At 38.2% G+C, this 25,008-nt stretch overlaps 1 protein-coding gene across 1 annotated transcript in view; it reads right to left on the bottom strand.

Moving 5' to 3' along the window:
- The window catches only part of LOC145434022 (cubilin-like), a 68,141-nt gene that overhangs the window by 24,157 nt on the left and 18,976 nt on the right, over positions 1-25,008 (bottom strand). Inside the window, exons 17-56 of the mRNA XM_080311297.1 lie at positions 24,390-24,552; positions 24,240-24,328; positions 23,417-23,521; positions 23,181-23,358; positions 21,905-22,065; positions 21,363-21,528; positions 20,502-20,730; positions 20,043-20,173; positions 19,850-19,971; positions 19,154-19,227; positions 18,655-18,815; positions 18,136-18,317; positions 17,247-17,403; positions 16,465-16,566; positions 16,325-16,407; positions 15,840-15,938; positions 15,721-15,785; positions 15,088-15,248; positions 14,585-14,731; positions 14,157-14,318; positions 13,121-13,329; positions 12,785-12,847; positions 12,127-12,284; positions 10,800-10,929; positions 10,340-10,488; positions 9,800-9,894; positions 9,140-9,308; positions 8,879-9,025; positions 7,789-7,894; positions 7,159-7,285; positions 6,969-7,095; positions 5,011-5,096; positions 4,806-4,955; positions 4,282-4,478; positions 3,350-3,507; positions 3,088-3,184; positions 2,672-2,772; positions 2,067-2,245; positions 969-1,184; positions 722-862 (exon numbers count right to left, since the gene is read on the bottom strand). Of these exons, the coding sequence (XP_080167423.1) occupies positions 722-862; positions 969-1,184; positions 2,067-2,245; positions 2,672-2,772; positions 3,088-3,184; positions 3,350-3,507; positions 4,282-4,478; positions 4,806-4,955; positions 5,011-5,096; positions 6,969-7,095; positions 7,159-7,285; positions 7,789-7,894; positions 8,879-9,025; positions 9,140-9,308; positions 9,800-9,894; positions 10,340-10,488; positions 10,800-10,929; positions 12,127-12,284; positions 12,785-12,847; positions 13,121-13,329; positions 14,157-14,318; positions 14,585-14,731; positions 15,088-15,248; positions 15,721-15,785; positions 15,840-15,938; positions 16,325-16,407; positions 16,465-16,566; positions 17,247-17,403; positions 18,136-18,317; positions 18,655-18,815; positions 19,154-19,227; positions 19,850-19,971; positions 20,043-20,173; positions 20,502-20,730; positions 21,363-21,528; positions 21,905-22,065; positions 23,181-23,358; positions 23,417-23,521; positions 24,240-24,328; positions 24,390-24,552 (5,542 nt within the window). The remainder of the gene's footprint in view (positions 1-721; positions 863-968; positions 1,185-2,066; positions 2,246-2,671; positions 2,773-3,087; positions 3,185-3,349; positions 3,508-4,281; positions 4,479-4,805; positions 4,956-5,010; positions 5,097-6,968; positions 7,096-7,158; positions 7,286-7,788; positions 7,895-8,878; positions 9,026-9,139; positions 9,309-9,799; positions 9,895-10,339; positions 10,489-10,799; positions 10,930-12,126; positions 12,285-12,784; positions 12,848-13,120; positions 13,330-14,156; positions 14,319-14,584; positions 14,732-15,087; positions 15,249-15,720; positions 15,786-15,839; positions 15,939-16,324; positions 16,408-16,464; positions 16,567-17,246; positions 17,404-18,135; positions 18,318-18,654; positions 18,816-19,153; positions 19,228-19,849; positions 19,972-20,042; positions 20,174-20,501; positions 20,731-21,362; positions 21,529-21,904; positions 22,066-23,180; positions 23,359-23,416; positions 23,522-24,239; positions 24,329-24,389; positions 24,553-25,008) is intronic.

Genomic DNA, 25,008 nt, shown 5'->3' with positions numbered 1-25,008 from the left:
GATGATAATCTGTAGTTAGATACTAGGAGGTCAATATAGTCATCGTTGGCACTCAAGTAGAAGTACAGGTATCTTCATAATTTCTGTTCCAGTGAGAGGAACGATTTCAGAGACATCTCAAAACTACTGTATGTGGAAGTAAAAAAGGATGATTTGGCATGTACTCAAATAAGTAGTTTCAGAAAGCAGATGCAACTTGGTTCGTATTTGAAGGTGTGACACCGTATTATTGTATGTAATAATGCTCAATACTTTTGAGCTATGATATCAGCTCGTTTGGAAGGCACTGCAAGTGGCAGATTGTATATGTATTCCAAAGAATGAATATGTATAAAAATTTTGAAACTTTGAGCAAAGCAATACGGTAAGACATTCACACCGACACCACCGCAATCAAGATTTGACCGCGATATATTAGTACAGTAACGCTCAATCTGCAATGTTGGTGCTTGAAATGAAACACTTGGATGCTAGACTTCCAAGTTATATCAATCAAATAAGAAAATTGAATTCCATCAAACTCACACAATAAATCAACCCCTTAGCTTCAGGACTTACAATGCTAATCTCCATTAAAAGCCGACATGTGCCAAAAACTATATGCCTTCACGACTAGTCATTGTGAAAATCAACTATCAATACATTAGCATATTCTACAACTGCCCAGAGTAAGCCCATTTTGCTTAATTACTGACAACGTACAGAATGCGCGACAACTTACTGTCTTCGCTTGCAGTGAATTCCAACCTGAAACCTTTACCATTATCGGAACCGTCAGATTCGAAATGGATGTGAGCAATGTTGTCTTCAGTGTCAACGTTACTTGGAATATTACCGCCGCACACGGTTGCATAAGGTTCCGCTGAAAAAAGTACACTACATCGTGAAAACAATATGATTTTAAAAGTCATCGATGAAGCTCTTTTAAAATAATTAAAAAGACTGTCCAACCATCTTTACGAGATTACCCGTCTTGTTGGCCATTCGAAATTCGATAAAGTCGCCCACGCCGTTGCCGCAATCAGGGTTATCAAAGAGGTCCAGGTCGGTGAATTGGATGAGTATGAAATGGTATGCCGGTCCTCGAATCTCCCAATCGCACGAGATTGTGTCCGGGTACCGTCCGGGATACTCCGGGGATGTAATCACTCCAGATGTTCCAACTAATGTTCCACCGCAGCGTGCTTTAAATACGAACGGAATGGAATTTGCGGTATCGATGACCAGATCAACAGTTGGATTTTATTGAATCAGATACAAAAGGAGTTGCGCCAGGGTTTACAAGAATGGCTGGGCATATCGGACAGGGTCAAATTTATAAAATAATATCTGTAATTGTTGAATGCAGAGTGTGATCAGAACAGTTGACCCTACCCACACCCGGCCCTACACCTTTAAGTTTCTTGTTATTATTTCATCCGCCAATGTTATTTTCTTTACGGTTGGACGGATAAATAAATATTTCTCTCTCCCTCTCTCTACATTGAATCCTGAACGATCAAGGATATTTCAGAAACTTATTTGCAGAGGTGGTCAAAGTAGTTACCATTACAACTCAATTACAAGTAGATGTTTCCCAGACATGAAAAAACTACTTCAAGTGGAAGTAGAAAAATCAAAGGTATGAAAAGTACTCAAGTAGTTTCAGAGAGAAGATTTGGATGGGGGGTCACATACTTTTAGCAGTTAATCGGCGGTGGCTACTAATTGCAAGATATATATTCACGACTAAACCAAAATGACCAATGTCACTACACACCTAAGTAAAATATTCGAAAATATATTGAGTTTCTGTGTTATAGGGGCTTATGGTTATAGGGCACGTGGTTTGTAAGACAACTTCGCTCGGAAGTGATGTGAAGTTATCACGCAATGATGATTTTTTCCTGAAGACTGTAGTACCCAAAAACGTAACAACTTGAGTAAGTAGTCAGGTAGGTAAAACCTAGTAGAGCACTTCAAAAAGTATAAGTACTCCGTTATTGACCTCTGCTTGCGTGAGGCCCTCAGTATATTTCATATCACATTCCAAAGACTTCAATTGTAATTCTGAGCAGTAATATTACCAGTTTGAACGTTTGCTTGGAATCCACCAGGGGCATTTGTCTCGTCACTTCGGAACCGAATGAGCATTACATTTCCGGTGCTTTTTATGGTAGGCGGCTGGGAATTGCCGCAATATCTTCCCAAAATCGGATCGTTTCCTGTTTGGCCGTCGACGAGTAGGACATAATCGTATTGGCAACTGTATATGAAGGAAATACCTTGATTTAATGAAGTAGTAATTGGTCACTAATACTACAAAATAAACCGTTTTCCGAGGATAGTTACTTTAAGTGAAAATCATACATTTGATGTGTACTTGAGTAAGCTTATTTTAAGAGTATCACTCAACTATAGGGATCCAGCCATGATTTGATAATAGAATAATTTTTGACCGAGAGAGATTGAGGTTTATACATAATAGCAATCTATGTTGATGAATGTTTAATTAATCAACAGCCATAGAACTAGGTAACTGCACACCACCTATTTTCACTTGAAGAAGTGAGGTGAGAACTTTCAAAATGAATTCAGAACTATCGACATTCTGCAACAAGAGGAAACCAATTGGAGTATACGGGTTAGCTAAGTGCATAAACATCGCAAACTAATAACATCTTGATCTTACCTTGCACCACCTTGAATGTTGAAATCAGTGAAATGGAGTTGTATTGCTTCCCCTGCAGGAGCACTGATGATCCAAATGCAATCAGCACCATGGGGATAAATCTGGTAAAATGTTATGGCATATCGTAAAATTAATATTTCCTCTACCACTCTGTCTAATAAAATTTGCTGCTTAATTAGTCAGTAGAGATTAGTGGTGTACTAGGTAAAACCTACTTGGGTACTCCAAGAAGTAATAGTACTTCTAGTATACCATGCCACTTTACACAAGCATAATAAAGTGACTTTCCACATATCTCAAAGGTGACATGTTGGCACTAACTTCGAATCAAGCCATTACCGATAATGCGAAATGAACTTTTTCATGAGCCCATTTGCAATATTGCTTTTCCGCGAATTACATAATGATTTACTTACTTCGGGATAGCCGGGAGATGATATTGTCACCAGTGTGAACTGATCCGTGAGTGCGATGGGTCCACCACAGCCAGTGCCTTGCGCAGTGAATGTCAAGCTATGATAAGGAAGTCGTATGAATCCATTTTAGAGAGTGTTTTACATATAAAACTAAAAATATATACATTTCTTATATATGTCAATTGCATTGATAAATTTCCTATTCCTAAAACCTGGTGGCCAATTCAACATGAAACTCATATGGGAACTGTCATGAGATTACCTAAATCCTTTCCCTGTGTCTTCAGAATTTGATTGAAATTTAACATAAAGATAATGAGATGAAGTCTCCAATCCGGATGGAGCTGCATTTCCACAGTATTGTCCATTTCCGTCTACACCGGGTAATGGTGGGGAATCGGATTCAAATCCGTTCAGAAGCTTCAAAATAAAAAAGCAGTATATGTAGACAATATCAATGCAAGAGGATCTGGACTTCAATTTGAATCTATTTGCTACTGAATAGGTAAAGGAATGTTCATCATCCACCACAAGAACAAAGAGTAACATCTTTGTCCAGCGACAAATGCACATCATGCACTGATGATATACATAAGCAGTATGCACAGCTCATGTTTATACATATCATGTGTCATTGTATAGGCCACAAAAACAGCAAGGACAAAGATATAAAACTTCTTATTTCAATTCCTATTAGTCCTATTGCTGAATACACATAAAATGGATCCACTGAATTAGAATAATGGATATATCATCATCATCGGTATATTAGCAATTTTTATCAGTTCAATACACCACAAAATGCAATACAATGAAAAGATAGGAAGGTGTCGAAGCGAGTTGGAGTAGTCTATGGAATCAGACACCCACCTTGGCCAAGGCGATGTAAAGAGGAGGCATGCACACTGAATGAAAAGTAAAGAAGATAGTGTAGGGAAAAAACAAGCAACATGAAATGGGGTGGCATGTCATGGAAGGCGAGATAGCAATATGGTGAGCAAGTATCGAGAGGAATTTCTGCACAAAATAATGTTGATCTGGTACGGAATGACAATAAATCCAAGATCGCTAATACAGACAGAAGGCATAATTTCAAAATTTCTTTCCACACAATAAATCTAACAATCACATCAATTGTCCGAAAACACAATACGTGTGGACAAATCTGCAGGTAACATGCAAGCTGTCACTCACCTGTACATAATCTCCACTGTTTTGAGAGCATTCCGAGTCGGAGTTGACAATTTCATAATCCGAATTGAAATCGACGGCAATAGTGTATCCGAGAGAAGCGACGATGACCCACACACATTCCGTGTTGACCGGGTAATCGCCAGGATAATTTGGAGAAGTAATCACACCCTGATTGCTAGTAATGACACCACCACAAGCTGCATATAAAGTGATATTAACAGTCAACCAGTCTACTTTATTTCATCACAGATTCAGTTATGACTAGTTATTTTATCAGTACAAGGACACATTTTTGTTGGATTGCAATGAATATGCTAAACCGGCAACAGAACAGAACCACAGAATCCAAGTCCTAATGTTATTCCTAATAATTGAGCGCAATGTGACCGATTTACAGGTAATTGCTCCTTTACGGACACTTGCGTGACTTTTTTCTTGGCAAATTCACTTACAAGTGATGTGTCATGTTCGTATTGATAGTAAATGACCTGACCAAGTCTATCATGATAAGAATTGAATTCTACCTTGCTGATACTCGGCTATGAATCCCCGCGCATCCAAATTAGGGTCGCTCACAAATCTCACCGTGAGAAATTGCCCGCTGGACAATATCGATTCGGGAGGGGCCTGTTTCCCACAATATTTACCCAATGAACGACTTGAGCTCGTGGGGCCTGGAAAAGATTCGGTCAGAAATTCGTAGCTTCAAGCTTGAAGAGAGTCAGTCACCGTCGTGGAATGAGATGTAATCGAATACACAGTCCGATCCAGTGCCTATTCCTTCAATCTCAAGTAAAACTAATGTAGCCGTTACCCTGGAGAGAGAGACAAAGAAGATATTCCATTAACATGAAATTGAAATACGAATTCAGACCATTAATGACATTGGTCCTTCACCGATTTTGCATAATTTACCATTTTTGCTAAAGTGACAACTAAATTTACAGTGGTGATTGAAAACAAAATGAAATCAGCGAAACAACTTGACTTACTTTTTCAATTCAATTCAATTTATTGCTACAATTTTTATCATTTCAATACACCACAAGACTGCGATACAATGAAAGATAGGAAGGTGTCGAAACGACGTGGAGTAGTCTTTACCTTCTGTGGATTATGGACTACAATTCATTGAATGGCTGGTTCAATGGTGGATAATGCATGTCGAAGGTTGCATTCAACGTCATGTTCATTAAGGGATTCCTATTATTTATCACAGGGTAAGAAACTCTGATATAAGTCATTGCTTGCAAATAGGTATGCAGTAGCAATTTTTAAGGCGGGACAAATATTCAACAAATGCCTTCATAAGTCAGGTATTATCTTGAGATAATGTGCCCTTGACATTTACTCATACATGGTCAGCGACAGTTTTCTATCAGCTTTGTCAAAATCGTGAGAGAGATACACACACAACATACGTAGTTGTGGCAATTTTAGTCTGAAAAATGATGCGATTTCAAGATAGCTTTCCACATAACCACATATATCGAGTAATTTGGCTCCAAAAATCTCACACATAGAAGTCGGAATGCAGAAATACTGAAGTGAGCAGTTAGAAAATGGTAATGAAATGATGAAGTACTACGTTATTGACCACCTATGGACAAAAATAAACCATTTGGATATTTTCATTTCTTTCGCATTCACTGAGCAGCTAAAATTCAGAGACATTTATATTGTAGTACACCAAGTCGAGCACTTGACAAAGTGATTTGAGAAGCATCATCATCATCATCATCATTGGTTTATTAGCAATTTTATCAGTTCAATACACCACAAAAATGCGATACAATGAAAAGAAAGGAAGATGTCGAAGCGACAAGGAGTAGTCTATGGAATCTGACACCCACCTTGGCCTAGGCGATGTAAAAGAGGAGGCATGCACACTGAATGAAGGTAAAGAAGATAGTATAGAAAAAGAATGCGACAAGAAATAGGGCGGCATGTCATGGGAAGCGAGATCGATAGGTCAGTCGTGGTCCGGTAATCTTGAGGATGGGCTGTATTTATTTAGTAGTAATTGCTTGTATTTCGACTTGAATGTGGACATGCTCGTCGACTGTCGGATGGCCGGCGGGATACTGTTCCACACATCAGGTCCGGCATATTTGATGGAGCGATGATCTTTTCGGTCGATCATATGATATTTGGACGACGTGGACGCGCGTGTGTTGTACTTGTGCGCTTTTGATTCAGAGGTAAAGAAGTCATTGAAATATTCGGGGCAACGACCGCAGTGAAACTGATACATGAACTTGGCGATTTCTAGTTTCCGCATATCTTCTATGTTTAGGACGCCGAATCTCTTCAGCAGCGACTTATTGGATGGGCAGCCAGGTCCCTTTGGGGCCCTAGCTATGATTCGGAGTACTTTGTGCTGTAGTTTCTGCAGTGGCTTGAGTGCAGTTTTACTGGCAGCCCCCCAACAGAGGATGCCATAATGTAACTTCGATTGGATTAAGGATTTAAAGAGTATCAGAAGAACCCATGCTGGCATGAAGCGCTTAAGGCTGTAGAACAGGCCGCACTTCGGTGATAATTTAGTTTCTAGGGACTGAATATGACTCTTATGTTGAGGAATGCTGCAGCTTCATATCATAGCCAAAACCAGAACAAAAAGACCATCTATGATATCATTCTGCCGCCTAATATTGACAGGAAAAACATGAGAATCACCACTTTACCTGTAACCAGAAGCAGCTTCAATAGTCCAACGGCAATCTTGATTGGCTTGGTAACTATCGGGCCAGTTTGGGGAATAAAATCTAGCTGGTGCCAATGGTGCCACCATATGAGGGGATCCGCACACACCTGCATGTTCAAATAACATCTATAACAAACCAGCAAGGTCGGTAATTTGTAACAGATAAAAACCTGGAGGAAGCGTAGGCACATTAGTTGGATTTGGAAGTATGCCTCCTCCCTCTACAGCTGCCCAGTACAGTAAGAATCCGGTGGCGGAGACCTCGGCATCAGATTGGAAGCGCACTAGCATCGCAGACTAAATATGTTAATGCAGATTGGTGAATTTGAAAATGGCTATTGATTACAGGCAATAATATTAGCACAATGTGCATGCCAAGGCAGTGCGTTTTTTCACATTGTTGAATACATATTTTCTCAAACATGATGATTTCAGTAAAACGTCGATGATGATGCATTGACTAGTTCAACGGGTCATGATAAGCTCTTCGTTGGTTAATTGAAGAAATCTTGAGGCTTATCGTCGTTTAGATTTAGTGGTACAACGCTGTTGACCCCCCCCCCCCCTGGGAAAAGCTGAATCATTTCTGACTAAAGATTGTGGACTAATACCAATCAGGGTGAATATGTCAAGATACCAATTGTTGGATAAAGCTATAAATTGAACTTACCGGTCTATGCAAACTCTTTACGATATTACGAAACTGGGCTTAAAATATGTTGTCATAAAATCTGATTTGGCCATCTCAAAACAAAGCTAGCAAATAGCATATTACTAAATATGGCCATAGCAGGCTATACCTGGGTTGTGGTTCCAGATGGTAAGTATTGGTCGCCACATACAACAGTGAGAATAGGACTTGATATGGTGTCACCATCGTAAACTGCTACAGCGTCGTTGATGCATCTACAAGCAAGGAGCATGTTATCTAAGCTAAATTGACAGTGTCATGGTAACTGAATATATTTCGGAAAATCGCACCTATTTGTAGTGGCATTAATCATTTTGCATTGATTGCGAAAACGTAGTTTGGAAGCAAATAGCCATCCCAGATTGACTACTACAAGTCTAACGAATATGGATCTACCAAATCTACTTTTTGCAAATACTTTCTTGATTTTGACAGGACATGGAAATTGTGACCTTTACTTGTAATTGAGTAGAAATTTATGACATGACATTTACGAACTTGTGATTGAGTATCAGCGCTCTGAAGCAAGTAGTTCCAAAAGGTTTGGTCATGTGGTCTCATGCTTTAGAAATTAATGGGAGGTTTATACTTCTGTGATTGCAGGGTTGTATCTTAGTGACTAATGCAAAATAACTGCTGACACTACAAATAGGAAAAAATTTGAAAATAAATTCAATGACCGTGATACGGGCGCTATTCCGCCCAGTTTCACACGTAAATGTGTTGCAAACATACCGCAAAACTATTTTCTACGTTTAAAAATTAAGAAGTTGTGACAAGTCGTTTTAACTTGAAAGTATAAGTTGAAGTAGGTCAAAAACATAATCACATAAGTGGTGCAAGTAGTTTAAGGACCAGCTGGCCACGAGCTGGACAACATTTACTGAGTTTTACTGTATTTCGCTATATAGTTCCTTTCCAAATGAAAACAATGATAGCTACAGGTGAAATGAAATTGCATAAAAAACTTCAAATCACACCACGGTATTACAGAGATTTCACTCAATCGAATTGAACGGGAAGCCTTCTCCGTAAAATCATGATATTTTGGTTACGCTTTACAGGACTGATTGTAACAGTGTGAATGTTTTGTGAGGAAGATATTGTAGTCGGAATATGAATGTAAACTGGTTAAATGTCATCAAGAATACATTTGTTTCATCTGCAACTGACCAAAGCGAAGTTCAACCATTACTTACCCGGCTTCGCCAAACGCTTGCAAGTCCACGGAAGCAAACTGGTAAGTAACAAACCGGCCACCAGGAGCATAAACGTAATAAAATACGTCGATGAGAGGCGGGTAGAATCCAGGATACATTGGAGAGGCAATCGATCCGTCGAACTTGCTGTAAATATTCACAATTCACAACAAGTCAACACAAGCCAAAGCACTTTCTAAAACACACACATTCTAGTCACTAATCTAACATGAGATGCTAACAACATGAGAAAAATCTCACCCGATCGTTGTTCCGCCGTAGACGTGTTGGAAATAAGCGTGGAATCCTTTGGCGACACCACCGACGTCACTCACAAATTGTACAAACAATACATGTCCAATAACAGTCGATATGTTTTGAGGCAGTTGTGTCCCGCAATACTTTGCTAATATCGGCCCGTATTCAAATCCTGCAAAAATAGACAGACATAGGAAACAGGGCGATTTCAGCACACAAATTTTCAATTAGAAAAACATCAATATATAACCAACAAATGGAGACTCTGAACCACCATATTTTTTTAATACACTCGTTATTGTCTGGATTTTTCTACAATTGTGGGTCTATGTAGCCTATTTCAAAAGATATACTGGAGTTGGGAGTGAGAATTACTGAATGGCGAATGGAGAGTATTGTACTTGGTACTCTGATATGAATGTATTGCAATAGCCGAGGTCTACCTCTGAATCTGACCGGTGCCAAAAAAATACGGATATTGTAGTAATAGTAAATGGGTTCCAAACTGCTGACTATGATTCTTCAGCACTGTGATCAAATTTTGATTACATATATTTCTGAAACTGAATAAATGAGAACATGACTTGAACTTGGAAACTATTTCAAGAGCAATTATAAGCTTTTGAGGTCGTTTAGGTTACAAATTGGGTCACATCGACATACCTTCCCTGACAATCACATAGTCAAACCGACATGATTCATCTTCCTCCAGATCGAAGGACAGGAATGAGAGTTGTATACGATTTCCAGGAGCCGATCTGTGAGATTGAAATATTGCATTAATAAATGGGAAATATCTTACATATTTACAAACACTGCTGTCACAATTATTGGTGTGTGGTAGTCCAGTTGATACAGCTACAGAGTAGGCTTCCTGAGTCTTTGTTGCTTTTGATGTCGAACTACTTTTACAATTTTTACAGTGATTCATTTACTGTAATTTTCCGAATATAGTGCGCCCCCATGTGGCGTGCAAATTCTGGGAAAAAGCCTGTACCCATGTATAGTATACACCCTGCATTCGCAGTACATGAATTACTGTGTTTTAGTATACGATGTCATTCTGTTTTGCGATGTCACTGTTGAACAATCAGGACATAACGATCGCTAATCATAATACAACGACCTAATTTCTTCTGGGCTTCATCCGTTCTGTACATTATCTTTCACCGGCCCGTAGCAGTACGCAATCTTTTCTATTACCTTATTATCCAATTGCAGGATGTGTCTGGAGGATATTCGTCTGGGAAGTTTGGGGAGTTGAAATATCCAGAAGGACCCGTGAGATCGCCCCCGCATTGCGATGTGGAGCCGGAATAGATTAAACGAAAACCGGTAGCTTGGACGTCGCTCTACGGAAAATGAATATACTCGAGTATTAAAAATACTGAGATGGAATCACAAGTAGGATTCAGGACAGAGACAGTCATTGGCTGGTAAAATATTCTTGAAGCACATCAGAGGATTGATAAAGCAAACATCATTTATAAGATACTTATTAGGCAGTTACATTTTCGCAGTAAATAACAAAAATAAGTACAGAGGGCTATCATACCAGTACGTAAGGAATGAAAAAAATAGTTCCAGCAGCTTTTAATGGTAAGTGCTTTTTATACAGATCATGATGAAAACCCCTCAAATCCTCAAATATAAATAAACTTACCTGAGACACGAATGTTATTGTGAATGCCCTGCTAATAGAAGTAATGGGTGTGGGCAGTGTTGATCCACAATACCTTCCGTATTCCGAAGATGATGTGGATTCACCATCACGTACGATAATGTAATCATAACTGAAATGTAATAGGACTATGGATCAACGGTGTTAACAGAATTGTGTTCAGCACCTAGCAAATCATTGTTTCAGAATATGTTTATACTGTTTATGCTGTGCTAATTGTTGCGTAAATGATATAAGTGTAGTCATAAGCATAACCAGGGCTGTGGAGTCGGAGTTAGAGTTTCACTAATTTTTTCTTAATGGAGTGAGACTCTCAAAAGTCGTGAAAGTCGGAGTCGTGAAAAAATACTGGCTGGAGTCAGGGTCAGAGTTCGCGAAAATGCTCCGACTTCAACTGCCTTAAAATGAAAGCAAGTGCTTTCTAAGGTCTCTTAAAATTAGCCTACTCATAATAAATTAAATAGGATTTGCATGTACCAACAATTACTGTTATTAGTAAGAAAATTGATAAAATTGGACATTATTTGCAAATTGCAATTCAGTTGCATAGAGGATGAACATTGCACTATGCAGCTTCGTGACCAATGCAAAATTGCCGGTGTAATCACAAATTGGTGCAATTTTTGGAATTATGCCATGATACTGTGAAAGAGTATATATAACCAAACGCTGTTTTCCATTTGATAAAATAAAAAATATTTCTAGTAATAAATAGCTCACTCGCTTGAGTCTAACAAATCTTTAATAAAGATTGCAATTATAGTTCTATTCCATGAATACTTGACTAAGTGCATGTGGACGTATGCTGTCTGACTACTCCCTAAATTTCGTTTCTGACCACCGTTTATTAGCAGTGAGAAAGTGTGTGCTTGTCAGCAGAATAGTGCGTAGCGAGAAAATTTGTTCATATCTGTATTAGAAGAGCTTATTTGAGGTACAGAACTTCAATATACAATTGAATAGTATATCCATATTGAAATGAACCCGAATAGTTTCGGCTGAAACTCGTCAGGGGTAATCATCAGCAACTAGTAGAGAATGGAAAAGAACATCGTAAATCAACAATTGCATCAGTGATCCACAATAGTTGCATTGTAAGTAGCCTATGTTTGTTGTTAATGACCATATCTTGAAATCTATATTTTCAATCCTTTCTTCAGATGCAACGAAAGCGATTGTATTGCTGATATGATAATATTCAAGGGTTCAGTTTGCAGATATTGAATCAATTCCAATAATTTCACAGAATTCGAGTAATCCACACCCAACAGACTACATGAGGCATCATCGAAGCTTAAGCATTACTTACGGCCCACAATCGCCATCATATTCCGGTGCAGCGTAAAGATCCAAATGAGAAAACGTGAGAGTAACATGACCATTAGATGACGAAGAGGAAATAATCCAAGTGCAGTTTAGGTCCGCAGGGTAGTGTCCTGGGTAATCGATGGACGAGATAACGTCGCTCTAAAAACAAACCCCAGAAATATCATGCTTTACGATACATAAGAATACATATATATTATATACATTAGCACTATTTAAGCTTCAAGACGCCTGGAGTGCTGTGGATGACTAGCTTCATATAATGTCATGGACTAAGACATGTGTGCAATAACTAGGAACAAACATCGCATGGAGATGAAACACGCAATAAATTACTTCATATTACTGAAGCTTTTATAATCTTTGTTTTAGTTATAGAGGAAGAATGTATAGCTACGAAATGGTTAAAATGACGAATGCAAAAAAGAGTTTAGGGACCTTTTCACTCTACACAAATATTAGGATATTACCCAATATATCAAATATTACCGAAGCTGGTAGGTAAGAATTTTCAATTAAAAGTCTTGATTTTGAAACAGAGTCGTGAAAATGTTACTGACGACTTTAACCAAGCAAGCCATTCATACACTTCCCTATTCAATGCAGATTCTCGTATAGTTCATATTGTACTTGGTACTTACATTATCAGCATCAGCTGTAAGTCTGCCTCCACATCCAGTACTTGAGAAGTGTGCTTTGAAACCCTAAAGGTCAACTGAAGTTCACAAATATTAACCGCAATCAGAAAAATACTACATCATAGAAAACGAACCTATACAGTTCCAAGACTGGATGACAACGAGCAAAATTAATCTACGATTGTGTACATAGCAAGAGTGACTTCCAAGAGGATAAAATTCACAACATTGGGGAATACTAGGTTGATTAAATTCAAGTCATTACTGGTTCAGATATAGCACACCACTATGTTGATACTGCGATCGTTATTTGCTCAATATATCCCAAGGAAAACTCACCGAATGAGCCGTATATGGATCAGAATGGAATTGAACCAACATCAGATTGTCGTAAGATATCACTTTTGCGGGTAATGTTCTCCCGCACGCCTTCAGTAACAGAGTAATATTGGATGAAGTATGTCCGTCGTAGACGGCAACATAATCGTATTGACACAAGTCCTCCTCTTCTATATCAAACACCTCAAACTCCAGCGTCACAGTGCTGCCTGAATATTAACAAGACAATGAAATCATTTTAATAGTGATACATTTCTACAAGCAAAATCAGCAACCAGAGATATTTAATCCCAAGTTGAGCATTAGCACATGGATCAGGGTATGTATTCAAGCGTAAAACTGGAATGCATAAATGATTTCATTTATCCAACCAATTCCAATTATGTACCATTAGTACCGGAACAAAAAAAAACGTAAGGAAACGTGGAACAATAGGCTCATTAAGTTATAGCGAGTACAGCATATCAGACTTTATACAGCGAAAAGGACATTATCAAGACTGTTCTTCGACGTGTGCATTTGTGTAGCAATCAGAAAAAAAGACTTGGTCCTTTGTCCATACCAGGTGTCAAGAAATCAATCAACCAATGTGATTAAAGCTATATCCAAAGTAGATATTTACCGTGAAGATGGTGCTCATACTATTGAAAACATTGTTGCAAATCAAACCACCCATTAATAAACTGTCTTTGAATGCTGTTAGCGAGATTGCTATTTTTCTATTTATAATGCTACATTTTGCTGTAAGTACAAATTATCCGCTTCCCATTTTTTAAATGAAGATTCGTGTCATGTTCAAACTAAGAAAAGAAATGAGGACACACATTTTTTCAAATATTTCTCAAGGGAATGTCCTCGGCACACGAATTCAGACATGACTGTCTTCGTATGTACGCAATAACAATGAGAAACAATGCTACGATACTTCTTATATGGATGCAAGAAGATTTCTACTCGACTGTGCACAGAAATGAAAATATAAGTGGAGCGAATTTTCTTAAGTATATCAGCATATGAGTGCTCAGTGTTCACAGACCTATTCCAACATCAATGAACCACTCGCAGTCCGTATTTGCGGGGTACGTGTTCGGAAAGGCGGGAGAATGGATCGTTCCAGATTGAGCGGTGAAATAGCCTCCGCAGCCTCCGTCTTTTTGTTCGTACGAAGCATGGAATCCACGTCCGTTAGTTTTATCGTCTAGAAATAAACACCATAATTGCGCAACCTTCTTCGAGTCAAATGTAATCATGTAAACAAAGGCTACAGATTGAAAATTTATCATCAGTTTCGTATAGGCTGACTCTGCGATCTTGCCATTTCGTTTATTGCATACATTTTTGGCGGTTCAAATTCAACCAGCGCACATCTTGAATATGACATCAGCCTAATCTATCCAGACATCAATCATACGATAAACAGACTATAACACAAATATGACAATAGTGCTTTCAATAGCGGCCTACCTGTAATGAATCTGACTACCATGAAAGAAGATGTCGACGATATCTGCATCGGAAGGTCTGGCGGCTTGTTGGAATTGCAAAGTTGGGCAATACGAAAGTCTTCGGAAAGTTGTAAGCCGTTGTACACTTCCAAAGCATCGTAGTCGCCTGAAGAAATATTTCCAACATCGGGAATTTGTGTCAAAAGCGTAGAACCTTCGGGACATATGGTGAAATTACAAATTTCAAATGCCTCATCATTGTAACCCGTAATTCATGATTGTTATTGGTATAGCTGTCATCCAAGATTGAGTGAAAGTGTTTCTTATCGATTTCTTGCACTTCTTTTGATATTACATAACAAGCTACTAATGCAATGTATCATCTTTGAGTATCTAGAAATCTGGCTGAATGTTGGCTATTGACGGTGATCATTAAATCTCATAGTTGACCATATGGAAACCAAAATGAAAGACAATTTGAAGTTATATCATCACATTCTGGTGTCAAACTCAAGTACTCACAGTTTGAATGGTGCTCAACATCAAATACATCGACAGTTAACTGTATATTCGTTCCTGGATCCGTGACAATCCGCCAAATACACTCCCTGTTTGCATCATAATGACCTGGATAATTAGGGCTAGAGAACGAGCCAGATGGATCGGTGAGCGTCTCACCGCACCTGCAATAAAAAATGGTTTGAATGGAATATATCTGGCGCAACAAAGAGTGGTCTGCACATCCACGCTCACACCATTACAGCCAAGATTGAAATTGAATACTATTACAGTATAATCATTTGACTGCAAACTGAATAGAGTCAGTATGTTGGGCTGTATCAAGATAGAGAAAATGACTAGCTTGATATTACATTCAAATTCAATTCAAAAAGGGTAATCAAGCACCAACTATACCGGCCATACTGGAGATCAGCCAAGAGCTAGAAATAATGTATTAAGTAGCAATATAGGTACAAAGACTTTATCAAGCAAACAATTAAAGCTGGGCAGTGGAGAATGTTACATAGACCACTCTCCACTGTTATGCACATTTCCTCATCATCATTTTATTACAAATGTTCTTCGAATAAAAATTACCGCAAGAATTATTACGCCATGATAAAAAAGGCAGAGTACATTTATACTAATACTCACCCATCAACAGCCCAAGCGAGCTCGAAACCCATTGTCAGTTGGTAAGGATCGCTGTGGAAAATCACCTTGGAAAAAGCACAGTCACAGAATATATCAATTTTCATGTATTAGAGACTTACTTGCATAACACTATTCTTGGTTCTGATCCTTGAGGGCAGTTCAGTGCCGCAAAATCTTCCGAGGCTTTCGGCTTCATCAGTATCGCCGCCATCAATAATCTAAAATGCATACAACAGGAATGGTGACCATTCTCTTATTTTAAAAGGTATATCCAAGGATCATTACATCCTAATTCAGGTAATGATGACTCTACAAGCAACATTGGTGACAGTTTCATCTGGCATTTTTTCTGGCTGACAAGTATTATTTATCTGAGACTGTCAACATAATTAAAACTAATCAATCATGCATTAGAAAATTGTTGTAGTTGTTTATATTCATGGTGTTCATGAGAGATAGCACAAGCTAATTTTTCATATTTCTTGTCGAGAAATTTACTGATAACTGGCTAGCACAGCAGAACACCTGAATTATTGCAGTCCATCCAAGCAACATCACACTGTCACATTAACTTAAGAGGCAGAATAATTAGACGTTCACAGACCTCGACATAGTCGCAGACACAGTTGTCGCACGATTCAACGGAGAAAGTTCGAAAAGTTGCGTTCAGAGGATTGCCGTAACTGCCTGGGAATGGAAAATGAAAATATATTACTGAAATATTACGTACCAATGCCCCGATACCTTGTATAATCCATTTGCAATCGCGGTTTGGCGGATAGTCATCGGGGTAATTCAAAGACTGAATCAATCCAGATACCTTTCCGGAGATTGTCCTTTCACAAACTAAAATCATATAATGTAGACATATTTAAATCAGATTATTTTTTAATTGCTTAAAATACATCCCATTTTCTCAAGTCAATCGATTCAACGGCGTTTTAGCTAACTGAAGGAAAAAGAAAACATCTTCGTGATGTTTCGATAATGTTCGATCGCCGGCTGCTTGGCTGTCGAAATGACACAAAAATATGTTCTTTCGTCCAAAAGCAATATTTACAAAGCACTGATTCAAAGTGTGTGGGAACAATTCAATTTGACATAATGACGCATAATCTGAAAGTTCATTTAACAATCCTAGATATATTGTAATAGATTATGTACACGACGAACATTTTTAAATATTGGTGTGTACATCAATTTTAATCGTATCTGTTTTGCCGTCGCAGAATGGAATAGACTCAGTTCATTTCAGTTCACTTCATTAATAATTTCATCACGTCAAAACAGATTTGGATAAAAGGAGAAGCGGGAATGAAGCAGAAAGATTTCAAGTAGTCTCTCAATCAAACACTCATCTTTCATTTATTTAACATAAATACTGTTTTGAAATTGTCGAAATATGATGAAGTAATGGTAACTTGTAAATTCATATGCATTATTGTGTTTAAGGCAAAGTATTCATAAACCAAATTACATGTTAGAGAGAACATTTAACTAAGTGTGTTGCGATTCATTATACTTACTTGTGTGGTACTGGACAATGAATCCAGAACCAGCTGTATTACCGTCGCTACGAAATTTGATGTATAATGTGTTGTCACTCGATTCATAAGGCTCGGGGATTCTTGTACCACAAACTCTTCCAAGACTAGGATATCCAGCAGTCGGTCCATCAAATGCCTACAGCAAGAATTGGTTGTGCATAAAGGATTCCAAAAATATATTTGTGGCGGCTTATACGGGTGATGAAAAATCTTCCATGGGGTATCGTGATTTTTGTTCATGTTTGCCAGAGCTGATTAAAATTGAGTTCTGCACGGATTTAATCCAAGGTGAAGTAATAGACTCGTACCTATAATGTGCTTACTTTTAATATTTTATAGCTTTCTAGGCTTACCATATTTTGGAAATCTAAAAAGAGGACACTTTTTCATAAATTTCCAACTTTCAAAATCGGAGTAGAATTCTCAAAAACCGGTTAATTTTCCCCACTTTGTGACTGGTAAGGTCATCTCTTCCGCTCAGATCTCAAAATAACGTTTTTTACTCCACATCGCCAGATGGATGACTAAAAAAAAAAAAAAAAAAAAGGTCATCTTTTCGCTCAGAGCTAAAATCACCGTTTTTTACCCGTCGGAGCTTCACGTCTGTGCTAATATGGACGTATGGTAAGCCTAATACACTCAGAATATTGAAGAACTTGAGCTGTAGCTACACGGTTGCCCAAATTTGACTTTGCATATGCTAATCAAAAGGTTTTCGGTGATCACGAAAATCACACGCGACTTACGAAGCGAATTCACAGCTAACAAGATTAATTTTATCTCAAAATGACAGTTTGTCATGAAAGAATTCAGACCGACAAAAGACATGTCACCCGACAAGACGAAGGTGTTCCTATGAGAAACTCACCTCTAAGTAGTCAAACTCACAGAACCCGTGGGTTTCGATGTCAAAGTTGAGAAACAGAAGCCTGATGGCGGAGCCTTCAGAGACTTGAATGAGCCAAGTGCATTCCGTAGCGTGCGGGTATGGAAACGGGTAGTTAGGTGACTGAAATCCTCCATCGGCGGACGTCAGTTTACCACCACATCCTATAAAACAAGATGACGGTATAGCCTATAGAATCTGATCAAGTATTTTACTGATCATCCCAATCATTTTATCAAGCTGTAATACATCATCGTAGTACAGCTAACGGCGCAAGGTGAATTTATTAAATATCACTTAATGTATATTTTATTACAATAAAACGGTAGTTAGTAACGAAGCACTTCCACTTTTTTCAAGTATTCAAATGGGTTTCATCTACTTGCACACTACTTCAACCTGTCAGGCATAATTTTCACTGCATGAATAAGATGCACAAGATTGTAAATTTGTTACATTCATATTCCGACCAGTATTAAAATACTCGACTGTAACTGTAACCTGTTATTCCTCCGTTATAGTTCATCAGAAAGCCTCTACGCTGTTCAGTCTCATCTGTTACCATCTTTATGTACAACTCGTTGCTGTGAGTGATGAAAGTGCCTGGGTTGTTGTTTCCGCAAAATTCACCTATTAATGGCGAGTCTTCGTAGCCACCGTTTCTAGGCATAAAATGCACAAAATCAATTAAAAGCAAGGCATATCTGGTAATGCGGACACCATTAAGAGTGTGTTCACTGGAAATGCCTCTTCTACCTAAGAATAGCGAGATGCAATGCATCAATTTTATTTGTATTTTAGATTACATTTCACGTAGATAAAAAAACTTTATTACAGTGAACAAAAATTTAAATAGCATTGAAAATAGTCTAAAATGTCAAAATTTGCAAGAAGAACTCACATCAGAATATCCATTTTCGCAAGAATTGGATTATATTGAATATTAACAGACTCCCATCCTTATAATCGTATTGATTAATTAATATATTCGAAGGCCTACCTCAGCTCTAGATAGTCAAAGCTGCAAGTCCCTTCGTTGTTCCCAACTTCAAATTGAAATTCCGGGAAATCGACCTTGGCAAGGAAATGCAGTTACTGATTTTCTACTTTCAAAACTCCATAAAAAAGTGGAATCTGCAAAGTAGGCTTACATAGAAACAAATATGGGATTGCAATGGCAAAGACATGTTAGTGATCCACCTGTTCTGAATTTCTGTACCTCGAAATGCCCCTTTTACAGCCCTTCCATCAACAAAGACTGAAAATTTTCATTTCGAGAGCTAGTTAACAAGTCAATAATCAATGGTACTCAATTAGAATTAGAAGTGATGCCCTGAAATTCTACTTAGTTACAAGTGGAAGTAGTGATTTCCAAGAAATTTCAAACTACTTAAAGTGGAATTAGAAAAATGAAGCTACAAACAGGTCCAATTTTCAAAACTATATCAGTTACCATGATGGAGATCGTATTTTCTCCAGTTGCGACAAAGTCACCCATAACATTTATCCAAAGCTACTTTCCAGTTTAGGAAATCAAAATCGTAAAAAGTGAGTAGTTTTACCGAAAAACTGTCTAGTAGAAGTATCCTTAAAACATAAACACTTGAGTAGGTACTAGGTATTACAAGTTGGCAAAACCTACTTTAGTACTCCGAAAAAGTACAACTACTTCGTACTATTCTGTTCAATTCAATACCTGAATCTGCATAGTTTGAGGTAACACGATGGTCCATACGCAAGTTCTCGAAGGAGGATAGTTATCTGGGTAGTTTGGCGACCGGATGTAACCTTCTTGCCCGGCAATTCGTCCACCACAAGCTGAAATGTGTCGCATTCAGTTTAATTGGCATAGTATCAAGATATATCAGGTCCGCAAGAAATTTCCATACCTGTGCTCGCATTCTGCACCGTGTAAGCTGCGGCAAAGCCCTCGGAATCCGTTTCGTTATCAGTCATAAAGAATAAAGTCAGCTCGTAACCTTTGCTCAAAATAGTCGGAGGACGGGTCGAACCACAAAATCTGCAGTGGGGAAAACAAATCGAACGATGCATGATGGATTTTCGGTGAAATATAACCAATATGAGGTGAATGTACTTTGACGCAATTGTCAATGTCAATAGCTAATCCAGCAGTCAATTGCAAGCTTGTAGGCAGGTTGATTGGTGTAAAAGATGCGCTGAATTTTGACAAAAAGTTTTCTCACAGTTAAACCGCAGTGCAGTACAATCCATTGTGGCATTTTTTCTATTATTCTCAGCGCGTATTCGAGTAATAGAATGATTATGCCACACTCTAGGTGACCACCAAACGCAAATAGCCAGCACCTAGCAAGCATAAGCACGCTCACCTGCCAAGCGATGGCGACATCATGCTCGGACCGTCAAATATCTCCAGATAGTCTTTCACACATTCTCCGTTGGTAGGACTCTCGATTTCAAAGCTTAAAAACTGCAAGCTCACTGTGTAAACTGGATCCACCCAAATGGAATAGGTACAGTTCACGCCGTGTGGGTATGGCGATGGATGACCGGGACTGGTGATAGTGTCTGAAATAGCCGTGTATATGCCTCCACATCCTGAAATATAAGACAGTGAACAGACCTCAGTTGATATTCGAGACCTTTACACTTGGCTACAATTTAGGAGTGAGATGTTATGTACGTTGTACAATCAGAGGTAGTCAATGCAGTAATCATTGGGACTAGTAGAGTAGAAGTAGAAGGTACGGCGTAAATTTCCAAGTAAGTACAAAGTAAGCATTCCAGGCCTAACTTTTGTTAAGTAGAAGTAGAGGCAGTCATAAGGACTTGTGTAAGTAGTGCAGGTAGCCAAAACCTACAAGAGTACTCTGAAAAAGTGAAAGTGCTTTACGGACATCACTGGCCACTTTTTGTACAAGGAACATGGTATCAACTAGGCCTATGTAATTTTGACCTCTGGTATCAAGTATCCAAAACCATATCCAAAGTTTAATGCGCACCCCATTGTCATTTTAGAATGGTTACCGCTGTGAACTTACAACTCAATCAATTATTGTCAGATATTGCAAGCATGGAAAATGAGATTACATCTCACATCTGAGCAGGATGGACTAGTTTTAATGAAAAACAATGACCATGAGATAACAAACGAAAGCCATACTTTATCAGTAGAGTTCTATACCCTATTCTAGGATATGCATTGACTGGATAGGATAACTACTTGGTACCTGTGTTGGAAGAGGTGTATGTAGCTTTAAATCCTCTGCCATTAATAGCCGAGTCACTTTTGAAGTGGATGAACATATAATTCTGTGTTGACTGCATGGGCGGTGCCGCGGATTTTCCACAGATCTTTCCCAACAATGGAGATTCCTCGATTGCGCCATCGTGAATCTGCATGGCATTGAACACATTCATTAGAAGTAACGCGTGATTCCATGTATCTCTAGCAATCGAGCCAATAGTGAGCAGTGAGTTCACAAAACTTCTGGCAATGTTTAACACCAAATAAACCCTGTGTCGGCAGTTTGAATTGGGTGAGGGTATTTTCAATATCGTGAAAAGAACAAAAAGAACATAAGAGAAAGTAATTTTACTGTATAACTGTACCAAGCACAATTTTGAGATATGATAGAACTAACACCACAAACAGAAATTGAACAAACAATGTCCAACGCTGCATCATAAACTCGTAAAATAATCTGTTATACAATGCAATATTTCTATTTTCATAACAGCTCGTCAATGCGTGCGACCTAGTTTTTCTAACCTCTAAATAGTCAGAGGCGCATGTTGGATCATTTTGAATGTCAATGTCTTCTATCGTCAATGTGATCAAATATCCAGGCGGTTGTCGAATTGTATATTCACATTCTTTGTCGTTGGGGTACATAAAAGGGTAGTATGGTGACAGCAGAGTTCCATCTTCATCTACGAAAGAAAATTATGAATAATAAGGAAACCCAGAAATGTACCATTACATTCACTGAATTAATTAGAAATCACGATCACAGTCAAATGTACAAATTAATTTTTGTCTGAGTTATTTTGTTTGTTTGTTAGATAGTTACTCAGAGAGACCACACAGAAATAAGAGTGAAATACTGTGTCTACCATGCAAGGTATGGGTTAAAAGTAGATATGTGTGTCTCTTCAATTATTTATATTATCAGTATTGCCATGAATCTCCTTATACATCTAAAGTGTGTTACAATTATTTTTTCGAACTGAATCGAATAAAGTTAAACAATTACTGCAGGTTACTGAAATTTGTTGGTGAGTAGCAGTATCCGGCACTTTTCATTGTGTACATCTCCGTAATAGAGCCGTTGTTTCAGTTCAAATTTTACGCGGCCAGTTTGAAATGGAATGATTGTGAAGCATTCAATTTGGGCTTGTTGAAATGTCACTATAAAACGCAAAGAACGAGATAATTGAAATGCCAAATCCGCTCAGATTTGAAACCACAGTGATTGGCTCGACTTGATCGGCAAATATCTACTACATCATTAGCTTGTTGCATTTAACGGTTGTTAGGTATATCGCCTCACCTTGTACATTTGAGATATTTTGGGGAGATTCATACAATAGTGCTGATATAGACCTATCCGTGTCTTAAGACTCACAAGGGTAGTTCAACCCAAGCAATAATACGTATGTGCTGCGGCAAATTTTAAGAGATAGACGTCATATTTTGTATTTTTGTCAATTATTGCTATTTTTTGTTTAATCAAGTGATGAAATTTTTATGAAATGCTGTGTCCCCATTGCTACTCCACATGGTAGTAATGTTCATCCCAGTGCGTGGAAGAGGAGTCAATATTCAAAGACATCAATTGAAAAAATGCAGGTATAAGCAGTTAAAATGCAAGCTCGTGTGAATGGAGCTTTATTGCATGCGCTTATATTAGTTGAGTGAAATCAATGTCACGACCGAAGCCTGATTAATCAATTTTAAACAACGCATGTTAGTGACTAAAATTATTGTAAAGTATAATTTTCAGTTATCATAGGTCAATAAGTTTATAACTAAGAATGGAACTTACCTGTATACACTCCGCCACAAGCAACCGTATAGGTAAGCCTAAATCCCCGACCAGTCGCCGTTTTATCAGACTTGAATTTCAAATATAAATCCTGACCGGAGGAAGTAAAGCTTGGAGGAACTGTAGTACCACAAAATCTTCCGATGAAAGTTGAAGACTCTAATGGTCCATCGTACACCTAATGGTAACAGGCTTATGCAGCAATTTCAGTTGCACATTAGGACACCAACGCCTACTTCAAGATAATCATTGTTGCAAATATCTTCTCCCGGAATATCCATATCAGTAAAATTGATTGTAATCTGTCCGTTATCTTGGACGTGAATTATCCACACACATTGCTGAAAGTAAATTGCAATGTTGGTAACGATATCTCCAGAACATGTATTCAAGATGGCTACTGACAAAAACATTCAAAAAAAGTTAAAAGAGTCGTTTTAATATATATTCTACCTACATTCTAAACTGCTTGAATGTCTTATATCAATAAGATCTTGTAAAAATTGGTCGAGACTTGGCTACTATGTAATTGCTGTGGCTTCATGAATATGCAATGTGCATAATTAGTGTTACCTTTTCATACCGAAGTTGACAAATAGGTGAATATATGGGAAATAACTGGGGAGAAATGCAGCATCTATAGTTGCACAGCAAATATTGAAAGTGTGTGCTATAAGGACACAGGCCCCTACTTTTAGGCCCCTAAGTTAAAATAGCGAGTGTCAAACAGCGAATGGCATAATAGCAGCACTTTATCGAATGCTTGTTATTCTCACATTCGCCAATGCAACACTTGCTATTATGCCTAATTGCCTCTTTTGGGTCATTAAATGATTTGCTTGCAAAGGAGAGGGTCTCCAGATCTCCATTCAGATAACCGATCTGAGCAATACATTGCAAATCGCATTTTTCTTTTCCAGCAAATAGTAGAGATATCTAAATATGAGGAGATTGTACTAACTCAACAGTGATTACGCGGACAATATCTTACAACTTTAAGGGCATCAAACCTGATGGCATATCAAACAGCTATTATCTGATAATGTTTCATGTAATTACCTGTTCGTTATCATACGGGTTTGGATAGTTGGGTGAAATGATTAACCCGTTATCTGCTGTTAAATAATCACCACATCCATTGATATCAACTGAAACACATTCGAAAATTTTCAGCAAGGTTGCACTTTGATAAATTAGTTGGTTTCGTACTTGGTTGCTTCACCCAGTTAATCAGAAATCCTGTTTTTTCATTGTCCGCGTCGCTTCGAAACCTTAGCAGTGCCCCGGGTGCAGTGGTCAGAAGCGGAGAAGGCGAAACGTTGCCACAATATCGAGCAAGGACAGGGTCGTTTTCAAGAATTCCATCATGAATCTACAGAAATAATTTGTCCTAATGGAATACAGTCAATTTGGAAGACTGCGGTAATGCATTCGTAGTGGAAGAAATATTGGCATCAAGGGTTCAGGTAAAACAGGAGAGTTCACAACCGAATGACAAAAAGTAAATATGAAACTGGGAAAGTAGGCTAAGCTATCTAATTTTGGTCCAGCATTTAAGAGGGCCTCATATTAGAGGGGAAAATAAATAGTACATTGAACGCTCTCTCTTTCATGCTGGTGACGTCATATTTTGTGATATGATTGTTGATATACAATGTTCTTTCCAATTCTCTGCTAGTTGCTGACGAACACCCCTGACAAGTGTCAGCCGAAAATATTCGGGTTCATTTCAATATGAATATACTATTCAATTGTATATTGAAGTTCTGTGCCTCCAAGAAGCTCTTCGGAAAATAAATAGTGAACCGAAAAACAAATTCCCAGGGCC

This window comes from Botryllus schlosseri, chromosome 2, assembly GCF_051294905.1.
Source record: "Botryllus schlosseri isolate E-star chromosome 2, Bs_hap1, whole genome shotgun sequence".
Lineage (NCBI taxonomy): Eukaryota > Metazoa > Chordata > Ascidiacea > Stolidobranchia > Styelidae > Botryllus > Botryllus schlosseri.
Note: the sequence above shows the minus strand (reverse complement) of the source record. Positions and strands in the feature narration are given on the sequence as shown.